At 39.5% G+C, this 12,110-nt stretch overlaps 1 protein-coding gene across 1 annotated transcript in view; it reads right to left on the reverse strand.

Annotated features, from left to right (window-relative positions):
• SMARCD3 (SWI/SNF related, matrix associated, actin dependent regulator of chromatin, subfamily d, member 3) overlaps window positions 1–12,110 on the reverse strand; it is a 48,096-nt gene that overhangs the window by 11,976 nt on the left and 24,010 nt on the right. Inside the window, 6 exon segments of the mRNA XM_033065649.2 lie at window positions 1,138–1,299; window positions 2,795–2,896; window positions 3,381–3,451; window positions 3,454–3,475; window positions 5,232–5,313; window positions 5,315–5,352. Coding sequence (XP_032921540.1) covers window positions 1,138–1,299; window positions 2,795–2,896; window positions 3,381–3,451; window positions 3,454–3,475; window positions 5,232–5,313; window positions 5,315–5,352 — 477 coding nt within the window.

Raw genomic sequence — 12,110 nt, forward strand, 5'->3', positions numbered from 1 at the left:
TGTAGATAAATAAATAATGTAAATAAAATCCTCTAATCAAGAGAACAAACAGAATTTTAATTTTGTCAAAAATTCATACGTGGTTTTAATATGGAGTTTTCGCTATTTGTGAAAAAGACTGTATGTTGTAATTCTCAAAAAACCAAACCCAAACAAACAAGCGAGTAACTATATAATCCTATCTATATCCCTAAAAATAGCATACCCATGAGTCTCACAATTATTTTGTTGCATTTTGTATTTTCAAATGTTCAAAGCTGTCTTTAGGTTTACTTCAAGCATTGGCTACTTTGAACTGTTGTAGGACAAATTAATAACAGAAAATAAAAACTTAAAAAGAAAACCAGGTCACAAGTTTCATCACAACATTTACTTTCATTGCTTGCTAAAAACACTACTTATTCATTGTAACTGCCAGTACTTTCTTACATAGAAGTATGTCACAAACCCTACTTTCAATTACTTTCACAATAAGTCATGTAAGCCTGAAAAGCAAAGCCAGGTAAGACAGAGATAGCTCAGTTAACATTACCTTTCAAAAAAGACCCCCATAATCATATTTACAGAAAGGGGCAGAAATGCTTTTAAGTGGCCTTCTTGGTTAATTCTAGAGGTCATTGTGAAAGACAAAAAGTCTTAACATGCTACTTTCAAAATATCATGTAGATCATTAGGGTATTTCAGTATCTGAAGAACATTTAAAAAAATACAGTTTTTTAAATTGTATCTTCCATGTCTCCTTCCTTCATAAACAGGGAAAGAGAACGGAAAAAGATAGGTCTACATATGATTTGATAATGAGATTCAGCAGATTATTTAATGTTTTTTAGTATAAAATGATACAATGGGAGGAAAAACACCATTCAAGTCATTACAGAAGTCCTCCTTCCTGGAAAGGCTACAACTCTTGTAGGAGTTCTGAACCACCAGATGCAGGGGGTTTTGACAACACTGGTACATGGAGAGGGTGTTAATTGTATTAGTTTGTAGTGCCTGCTGAAAGCCATTTGGTACTGAGGATACCGCAAATCATTAAGGGAAAATAAAAATCAGTCATTTTCATTCATCCCAAATTTGTGGCTGGCTGGCTGTTACAGTTTGCTTCTAAAGAGCTGCTGTGTCCAAAAAAAGAGTTACCTGCTGGAAGTACTTGTCGCAGTTAATGTATTCCTTATCGTGGGAGTCTTGCAGCTTGTTTGTTTTGATGTACTGCCAGAGAGCCTGGATGATGGCTGAGCGTGTCTGCGTGTGGATCCCCAGCAGACGGGCCAGCCGCGGGTCCAGCTTAAACTGGGGAGGCTGCAACAGAAGCCAAGGGAGGTGGCAATACAGAGGAAAGCAGACAGATACACAAGTCTGAAGTTTCAGTGTTCATTCTCAGGGGACTCTGTTCCTAAGGAGAAGCATCCCATTCAGCGGCAGAGACTGCAAAAAATACAAGTTTGTATTTTTGTAGCCCACCACTGATGTTCTGGAAGAGGAACATTGTACCTGCACACAGACTACATGTAGTGCATGCTTTAAATAATAAAAACTTGCACAAAGACTCAGGAAGAAGTTTTCCCTTTCACACTGATGCAAAAATTTGACTTTGGGAATGGGAGAAGAAAAAGAACAGCCCTTCCTCTGAACTACTGGAAATTAACCACAGAGAATGGGAGAAGGAAGGCAGGATACACTTCCACAGTTGCTAATAACTGCTGTCTCACATCAACACACTGTCTTGGAACTGTTTGTTCAGTCATGTTCCCACCATTCTGGTCCACACCAAAACACTTATCCAACCACAACCAGTCAATGGATTTTATTCTCTTCCTGATCTCAGTGATACAATTCCACTTTCCATTCTTCATCTCTTGTAACATGAATTCCTTGGACAATTTGGAATTTGATGCTTCTTCAGTGTGTATTTATACTCAGGTTTAGTATTCACCACATTATTAAGCAGGGATTACTCTGATGGGTAGCAGGTCAGCCAAAACTAGCTTTATAACAGATCAAGATCTAAGGATAAAAGAACACCTATTTTAAAGCATAAATTTATAATAATGGTGAGCATAAAAAAACACCATTATATTGTCATAATAATAAAACTTCTTGCTGCCTATATCAGTATTAGCCCTTATGCTCCCTAAAATTAATAAAATTTTCTCTCTGTTAACATAAAATTGAGTGTCTACATCCTGAATAGATGCTATTTGCCTGAGGCAACAGAAGGTGGCAGAGAACAAGTTCTTAAAGTTATACCACCAAAATGCATTTGAGCCTGAATTGTCATTGAAAAGCGGGATCCCACCTACTCAGAGCAGTGCATTCTCAACAGTTTTCTTAAGACAGCAACATTTCTTTCAGGTATGGTTTCAGTCATATTAGTGAGCTCCACAACTGCAGTATCCATCGTTTGTGCCAAGGTAAGGCTGTCACAGCTACACAGTCAGTTTAGGTACCACTAGCAAAAGCTACTTCTCTGAATTTTTTTAAAGAACCACACATGTAATTTGTGTGCAACTTATCTGACTATTCTCTAAGAAACTAGAGGAGGAAATGCGTATTTTTTTCTGCAGGTGGACAATAAAAATACTAATTATCATAATGCCAAGATCAGTATTTTGCTAGACTATATTAGAAACTGAATTTGTCCCCTTTAAATTTAAATAATCATTCTAACTTCAATGGACCATGTGGCATTGCAAGTACAAATATATCGGGTTTTGAGGTGTGTGACAAGATGAATTTGTTTGGTTGCACTAGGTCCCAGTGGCTGTAAGTTCCAGGCTAAAAGCAGTGCACTGACCTGGTAGTCCAACATGAGAAGTAATGTGCATCGCACGCTGACATCCCCGGGTCTCTTCACCTGGAACCCATCTGTTTCCTGGGTTGTAGGAGTTCTGTGCCACTAACAAAGGGAAAACCGAAAGTTGTTGGTCTTTTTTTCACTGTTGCCCATGGAGGTGCATCTTGCACAATACCATGCCAGAATCAGACAAGTACAAGCTTTCAGAAGATATGGCAATCTAAAAAAGAAACCCGACAACAACAAAACCAAACCACAACACTCACCCCAGTCATTTCAATTCAGCTTTAGTGCAGAATTTGCTCTGCTGTTAACATACTTTACTTATTAGGAGAAATGTGCACAATATTTTCATGTTTTCATACATTCTGTTATAAGATGTGGCACTGCAATCACTAACACATCTATGTTTTTAGAGAAGATTCCTTTAGCAAATATTCATAAGAAGCACGGAATTCTGAAAACTTCGAAAATACCTTAAATGCCATAATGAATGCAAGGTCCCTTAAACAAGGGAGGCAACAGCACCAGGTGTTTATGTGTACCAGTAACTGGTTTGTGTGCAAAGGGTGCACAGCCTTCTCACCTCCACAAGATGATTGTCAGGTCCATAAAGATCTTTGTCCAGTTCAATAACCAAACTCTTAAAAAAAGACGAAACTTCCGTTTCTGTTTGCTGAGCTGTACAAGCAGAAGAACCAGATATGTATAAGGCTGCATTTATTAGCTTGTGTCCTAGACTTTCTTCTCAGTCTTCTGTCTTGAACATTAAATCCCATGTAAACCACAAGTGTGATCTAATTGAGTTCTCCCTCTGACAAACACAGGGTAAGATGCAAAAATCTCAAGCAGTAGTGGCAAAGTGCACAGTTTAGGGAAGATTTCCTTGACTCAATGTTATTGAAAAGGACTGGCTCGTAGGTGAAAATTGCATGAGGAAGATCCAGAGAACGGCCATAAAGATTATCTTAGGACTGAAGCACCTCTCCTGTAGGACAGGCTGAGAGAGCTGGGGTTGTTTAGCCAAGAGAAACACAGTTCCAGAGAGTATTTAAAGGGGGCTTGTAAGAAAGATCGAGGGAGATTTTTTACCAACAACTGCAGTGACAAGGATGAGGGGCAATGATTTTAATGAAAGACTGTAGCCTTGGACTGGTATTAAGAAAGACATTTTTCACCCAGAGGGTGGTGAGGCCTTGGCACAGGTTGCCCCAAAAGCTGTGGCAGACTTATCCCTCAAAGTGTTCAGGCCAGGTTGCATGAGGCTTTGAGTAACACAGGCTAATGGAAGAGCGTCCCTGTCCAGGGCAGTGGCATGGAATGAGACGGACTTGAAGATCCCTTCCAACCCAAACCATTCTATGATCCTAAGTTCTCTTTCTATGATCTTGTCATCTCTCTTTATAACAGCCTGGGGTTTATTTGATGAATGCTAATTTCTTGGTCTGGTTTATCAGACTACAGTAAATTTACAAACTGCTCATACACTACGAAAAACTAATGCCTTTAGTTTTTTAATTTTCATTTAATTATCAGTATTTGTTGTTTACTGCACAGGTCATACTATCTATACTTAAAAATAGAATGTCTATGATTACCTACTCTAACTCTCCACAGAATACAGGCCACAGGATTCCAATTTATTTCTTTGTATTTAATACAGATAATACTTTATTAAAAATGCTGGTAATTGAAAAGCTATGTTGTTCCAATAAAGAATCTCTTTCTTTATTGAAATATATGTTCTAATTTCTAAACTGAATTTGTCTAACTTCAATTCCCAGACGTTGCACTTTGTCACCACTTCCTCCTCCAGCAAGACTCTGATTCATGTACAGTTACCTCCAGACAGACTGAAGGTCTTGCCCTCTCCATGCATGTATGTTCCATCTGTTTAGCCTATAAAACACTTGTTTGTGAAGTCTATTCAAATAGATGATGCCTTTATTGGGAAAGTCCAGCCTTCCCCAAGGACACCAGTGAGGTTCCTGAGGACTTCATAAGGGTAAAATGTTTCTTCCATCCTCGCTCCAATCATTCATACATCGTGTTGTACCCCCTAAGAATATAAGTACTCTGCCTTCTCCTCATTATCCTGCTCTTCGTAACATGCAATGCCCACTGTAGGCCTGAATTATCATACCTGTTGTAACCTGAACCCTGCCATCTCTTTAAAGGAATTAATCTCAGCCCTCTTCTCTCCACTTCCTCCTACCTATCCCATCCTTATGTCTGCCTCATTTTCTGCTGCACTCTCCAACATTCCATTAGAGTGTGTTCCCTCACTCAGGTTGGGCGCAGTGCCTTCCCAGCAGCAACAAGCCACACCGTCATTCAGATATGTTTTGTCTCAGCTGATGCCCCCAGTAAAACCTACCACCCCAAAGGACAATCTTTGGATTCCTGTCAGACCCAGTGAAGCAGAGAGAAGTCATACATCATCCAGGAGCTTGCCCTCCACGCGCAGCTCCCACGAAGCAATGCTGCCATCGGAGTCATCAGCATCTGATTTGCAGGATTAATGTGTTGGAGATGTAAAGTCTCAGTTTCCGCTTTTGCTGTTTTGCACAAGGGAAAAGTACACATCCAGTTTAAGTTCAAGATATGAGGAAGCCGCAGGAAAGGTGATAATTACACATTTAATAGGGAATCTCCATGTTTTGTACAGTTGCACTGGTTGTATTAGAATTTAAGATTCTGTTATATGCACAAAAATACATTGAAGAGCTGAATCGGAAATCCCTTTCAAAAACTCTCGGCTATACGAACATGCTAAAATTCACTGTAAATGGAGGAAGACAGGTAGGTTGCCAAGCCTGAGAAGTGTATTTCCTGTACTTCTGGATTAGATATTTGAGAAATCATTGTGAGAAAAGCATGATATGATGTCCTTTCTGCCTTCAACCTAGCTAGATTGCTAAAATTCAGCTGCAAATCTATTGCAACATAAATGTCTTTCATAGTAGCATTAGTTCAGATTTGTAAATGGCAGTCACAAATACAGCCCATGCTGCAAACTACTGCTGGGCACATCTCTGCCCATCTGCATTCTACCATCGTGCAGCATCTGGTAATAATCCTCCTGCAGACACACCTGAACCACACTGACACACACACACACACGGCTGCCTCCCTCTCCTCCCCACCCAGCTGCCTTCACCCTCAGCAAACATGAGGCAGCTTCAGCTTGCTGGGAGACCTGACTGAAGGAAGGTACTCTGCTTCATCCCTAACCCAGGTGCTCAATTCTGTCAGAGAGACAATCATGCCTATACACTGTCATTTTTACAGACTACCTGAAGTTTCCCAGTCACTGTAGTGGCTTACGGCTGTGTCATTTCTCAGTGCCCTTCCTTCCATGCACCACGTGGAAACCCAGCCATTAAGCCTGATGCATGGATTCCAGAAAATATTATTACCAAATTACTTTGGGACTCCAATCTTCAATATCTACGTATAACACAATGTCAAAAAAGGCTACAGTTGCCAAGTTAATGCTGACAGAAAGGCGTAAGCAAGGAGCTTTCTTGTAAAGCTTTCACACACACATAGGGGAGAAGAAAGTTACATACAGTAGGTTATACAGCATAATCTGGCACAGAGGAATGGGGAAGGCAGAGATGTATGGCTGAAGAGCAACAGGAAAATTACATTTTGCCCAATTTGGAGAAGACAGTGATAAGAGAGATTTGATAGAAATAGAGCGTCAACAGTATACTCTGACAAGGGAACAGGATTCTCCAAAGTGCCATCAGTGCAGAAAATGACAGATTTACACAGGTAAGAACAGGCAGCTAGGCAGAAAAATATTCTTGTGAATCCATGTTTTTTCCATCCTTTCCACAGGGTTTCTGTTGCCAAAGTACTCTTTCATAATATAATTATTTTAATGACCCCAAATCTCTGTTTGGTGTGGTAGACTTGTGAAAGACTTCACATTTCTAAACTCAGAACTCTTCAAATTACCCTGCACATTTTATGTACCATTCCTAAATTTTACCCCCATCTAGATTACTTGCAGAACTGTACCTACGTACATAAGCAGGCTTTTACCTAATAGACATCTAGTGTCACCAGCACCACCGGCTCCTTGTAAGAGCTACCTGGGAACAGTTCTGCTCCCAGACATTTTGGGAGGCTATCCCCTCTTCCAGGTCCAGGAACTAGACAGTGGCACTTGAAGTTGCCCTACATACCCTTATCACTAACAGTGATAATGCATACTTCATGCAGTGGAATTTAAAGAAAATAAATTGAGAAATCCCTAGCAAAATTTCAGAATCATGGCTCTATAGCATGGAATAGTTACGTTGGACCCTCAAGCTCCTTCTCTCCTACCATGACTATTCTCCTGGCAGCTGATTCAAATTACCATCGATCCTGTGAAGCAAGACCCTTGGCAGAGACCCAAGAGAAAAGCCTGAATCCTACATGAAGGGATCTATCCAGTGAGCAGCAACTCCAGCAGGCACAGCTATACTGCTACCATAAGGATGTCCAGTCTTGGAAGATGCCAGTTCAGAGATGAGATTTAGTCAAAACTGAGCTCAAGAAAGAAAGACATCAACCAACATGGTGCTGTAGAGTACAGGCCATTAAGTCTCTTCAGCTGCTGACACACATCAAAAAACACTGCATTTGGTTCACTCTCAGACCCCTGTGTTCCACAATAATATCAAGTTCATATCCAGAAGGCTCTCAGAACTACATATTCTTCTGTCTCCAGTTGAGCAACTTCATCTCATCCTGGCAGGAAATGATAAAATTTATGAGCAACTTGATTGCTTTGCAACTTAAATAAAGCAGTGGCAAGAAACTACTGCCCTGCAATAAATTCTGCAAATCTCTTAGCCATGCGCTTTATCACACAGACCTAAAATCTGTTCTCCTCTCTGTATGGTGGATTCTCAGAGAACAGAAGAGCAAGCAACCAAAGGATTCTCAGTAGCTGGGAGCAAAAACTGAAGAGAAGACTTACAGCTCTAGGACAAAACGAAAACATCACACTTCAACTCTTCAGACATGCCAGAAATTTACTACCCAAAAAGGCAAAGCTAAGCATGGGGAGCTTCACAGAAACTTGATCAACATAGTGAATCAAATAATCTCTTGTCCAAAAATCAGTAAATGCTTGTTCTCTAAGAGTAAGATACAGATCTTTGACTCAGTTTCAGAAAAAGGAACTTTAAACAGCAGTCATATTAAAATAAAAAGTCTTCCCCTAAACCCATCGTATTTCACTTACAATTTCTCTTTAAGAAAATGAAAAGGAAAAAAAGTAATCATATGTAACAGATGAGAGGTCATGTCAGCAACGAACTCCTGCAAAGGTCTCAGCAAAACTGCTGGGAGAGCTTGTGTGAAATCAAACAGATCTGAAGGAGAGGCTGACAGGAATGGCGGGGCAGCACACCTACAGCTTGCTCTCTCTCTCCAAGTTCTCTGATGACACGTTCACACAAATCAATATAGCTTTAAGTTCAAGTAAATGGGTGAAATGCTGGAGATCTGTCAAATCGTTTAGAAAACTTCCTCTGGTTTACAGTGTTACTTTTTTTCCCCCCATTAGTATTGAATCCCTAACAAGTCGAATCAGGAAGTATCTGATGATCCCATGACCTGTGTGCTATCCTCCAGAGAAATCTCCATCAACTGCTGAAGTCAGTTTCCTTCAATGAACTCTCAGACTGGACGCAAAACATCCAGGACGCTTCCAGGGAAGTTGTGCTTGGGATTTCAAACAAGCTAACAAAGTTATTAACAGATAGTCTATTGATGAAAGACTCAAGAAAATCTGACGGCCAATCTTATAAGCAGTATCGTGTTAAGAACTCTCTTAGTATAGAATTTCTGTGTACCTCAACATAGCATAAAAACTTCAAGCAGAAAGCACAGGAAAGATAAAAATCTGTGTTTCTGTCTTTGCATATAGAGTAACTGTGTCCTGGTCTCACAGGGGAAAAAAAAACAACACAAAAAATTTTTAGGAAGCAAAATGAACAGTGGTAGCATGGAAACTAAAAATCAGGAGACAGAAATAACAATGACCACTGTCTAATCATTACAAAAGACCCAAATTCAACAAAGAATGTCTACATCAGAGCTGGAATATAGACAGAGCACCAGCAAGATATGTCAAAATTTGTAGAGGAAACAAAATTAGTTAGGTAGCCCCCAGAAAAAAAATGGACAAGAACCTAAAAATGGCCAACTCAGAGCAGAAAAACCAGTGACTTGGTAAACCACACAAGCATCATGAATAATAAAAGGAACGAGACAACATTTACTGAGTTCAAAATTGCACCGACACATGAAAAACACCTGTAGACAGTTCTATAAAAGTTTAAACAACAACAAAAGTCAAAAAAGATGAAGCAAATGCAACTGAGGAATAAAATCGAAATTAGTATGCACAATAGTCTACAAAATCAGCTGTAGCAGTTTATTTGGTTTTTGTATATTGTCTTTTTCAGGAGAGAATGAGGAGTTGTATACTGACAGGCAATAAGAAGAAGCCAGGTGCACTGAAAAATTGTTTTTCTACAGTGATTTGAATGTTTTACCTAAGAAAAGAGAGCATTAAGGAACCTGAAAGATATATTTAAAACATTGACTGATTAAAGAAGAAGATTAGGTGTTCACATTTTCCTTATCTCATAATGCAGAAAGCAGAACACATAAAATTATGCCACAAGACAAGTGCTTCAGGAAAAAACACAAATTGTTTTCTGGCAACAAGTTTGATATCAATTCCTCAGTCATCTTAAAACCTCAAAGTGGGGAAAAAAAAATCTCAATTCATGAAACTAGGGAGACAGACACAATATGGTATTCTGATGCTACTACTTGTTTTTCACCTAAAAATTGAGAACTTGGAAGCAAATAATTTAGTTTTGAAACTGCAACTATACACTCATCTGGGAAACCGAATGTCTCACAGCAGTTCCCTACAAAAGACTGATGGTTCCTGGATGACAGTCTCTGGTTTGGGTGAGATGAAAGTACTGTCTGTGGTGCCAGCACTTGGGAGTAGGAGCCTTGCTGGTGACATGGGTCACATCCCTCTTTCAGCTGGGATACCCTGGTTCAAGGGTTTCAACCCTTTGGGATGAAAATCATCTCAGTCTTAAAATTATGTTTATGGCCACAACCGTCTACCTCAGGCTTACACAATGGAGAGAATTTATGTTAGGATGATATTTATCTATATTATTTTAAACATCCATTTCTCTATGAGAAGAATTGTGCCCTGAACACCACTGCTTACACCAACTTAATCTCACAATTATGAAGAGAGCCGAGAGTGACTAACTCACATATAAATGAATAAAATGGCTATGTCTACTTAGCCAAATAAATCCCACTCCCAAAGTCCATCATGGCCTTAGAGCTGCATAGATTTTCAGTAATTCATTCTTTAATGACATCTACTGGTCTGGAGTTGAGTGTACAATTTGAGTTTCCTTCAGGCCATGGAGCTTGCTGTATCTATCAAACAGCCCTGTCTGCCTGACTACCACCTAAAAGTTCTTTCTGAATTCTGACCATGTGGGTCTTCCATGAAGTCAGTACAAGGCCTCTTGATAATGCTGCTCTGCAGACAAGGAATTCTGAGACTCTCATGACAGATGCAATCCAAGAATGCAGGACTGGCTGAAGAAGATGAGAGTACACAGCAGTGCCCAACCAGCAGCAAACTGCCAAGGCAGGAGCTACACTGGAAAAGCTGGCAGCTGAAGGGGGCTGCTGACAGTAGTCAACGGAGCTGACAGGTGGAGGCGGCCAGTTTCCCCTTCAACAGCTGCACAAACCCCAGCTCTCCTCACTTCTTGAGCCATCCCACGGCTGTCACCTGGTTCAAGAATGCAACTATTCTCAGGAGATCCAAGCAGGATCAAAAGGGCAAATATATTTTATACACTGTCCTCACAAAACAAAAAAACCCAATCCAACAACAACAAACAACAAAAAACAGCAACAAAAAACAAACAAAAAACCCCACAAAAACCTTAAACTATTTCTCCCTAAAATTCCAAATAGTTAGTCTTCAGACAGAAAAAAACCCCAGCCTGAGCAACACTAGACCATAAATCTGTGGTTCCCTATGACTGTTTCTAGCTACAGCTCAATCACTGTGATGAATACTGTAACTGCAACTATAGCTGACAACTCTGAGAAATCCTGCACATTCCCTACATAATTTCACACACCTCAGAAAAATTCATATTTCTTCTAGGATTACAATTCCAGTTTGAGAATCACTGTTTTAAAGCAAATATTTCAAAATTACAAAAGCTTTAACAAAAGATGGAAATACAGAAATAACTTTTATTGCTGTTACCAATTCTGCAACTATAATAAAATGGAAATACTTAACATTTAGAAAAATCCAAGTTTATCTAGGTTTAGTTCTATTTTGACAGGTCTGATACCTAGATGCTAGGACTACCGACACATAAATTTGAAAATCATCTGTATGATCATTCTCCAGATGTTAACTGAGTAACTGATACTGAAAATGTGTTTGCTGAGTCCTGAGATGGAAACAGAATTTTCTGTCTACAGTTTCTGTAGAGTGTTGTGCCTCCTACAGTCTTCCCTATCCCAGACACTGAATATCACCATTGCACAGCTTTCAGCTAGGACCTTGTTATTTCCAGTTAATTCCCTTTTTAAAGAGTTTGCCACAGAACAAATAACTTCCTTCTGATTTACAAATTCAAGTCAAAGTTTTCAATCGCCCTTAATTAGCTTTCAATCACAAGATTCCAGTCTAGTTTAAAAGAATGGTGTTCTACCCATACCAAGAAGGTAAGACAAATTATTCCTTCTAAGAATACAATCTACTATCTGCAACACTTTTTAAGAATGAACTCATGATTTAGACCATCCACAATTCAGTTTCCAAACTATCTAGGTGTTAAAGGAATTTGTTTCTTTTTTTGTTTAGTTTCACATCTATCAACTGGAAAAACAACAAGAGGTAAAAGCCTTACACATTTCGTCAGATACCTGTACAGTGACAAAGACAACAGAATATTGATCTTGGGCTGACCCCAGTCACTGTGGTGCAGACAAGACTGATAGCTTTATGTCACAGCAGACATACAGCTACAAAACCCTTCATTCTAAGGGAATTATTAGAGGAATAGACTATGAGCTACCCAATACAGTCACAAGAAGTTAAATGAGACATTAAATTCTTCACAATGAGAGTAGGCAAAAATTGTAACAGACTGCCTGATGAGGCTGTGAACCTCCATTCCTACAGATTTTCAGAACTCAGCAAGGTTTTGACAACCCTGTTTTTAGCAAA

This window comes from Catharus ustulatus, chromosome 1, assembly GCF_009819885.2.
Source record: "Catharus ustulatus isolate bCatUst1 chromosome 1, bCatUst1.pri.v2, whole genome shotgun sequence".
Classification (NCBI taxonomy): Eukaryota; Metazoa; Chordata; class Aves; order Passeriformes; family Turdidae; genus Catharus; species Catharus ustulatus.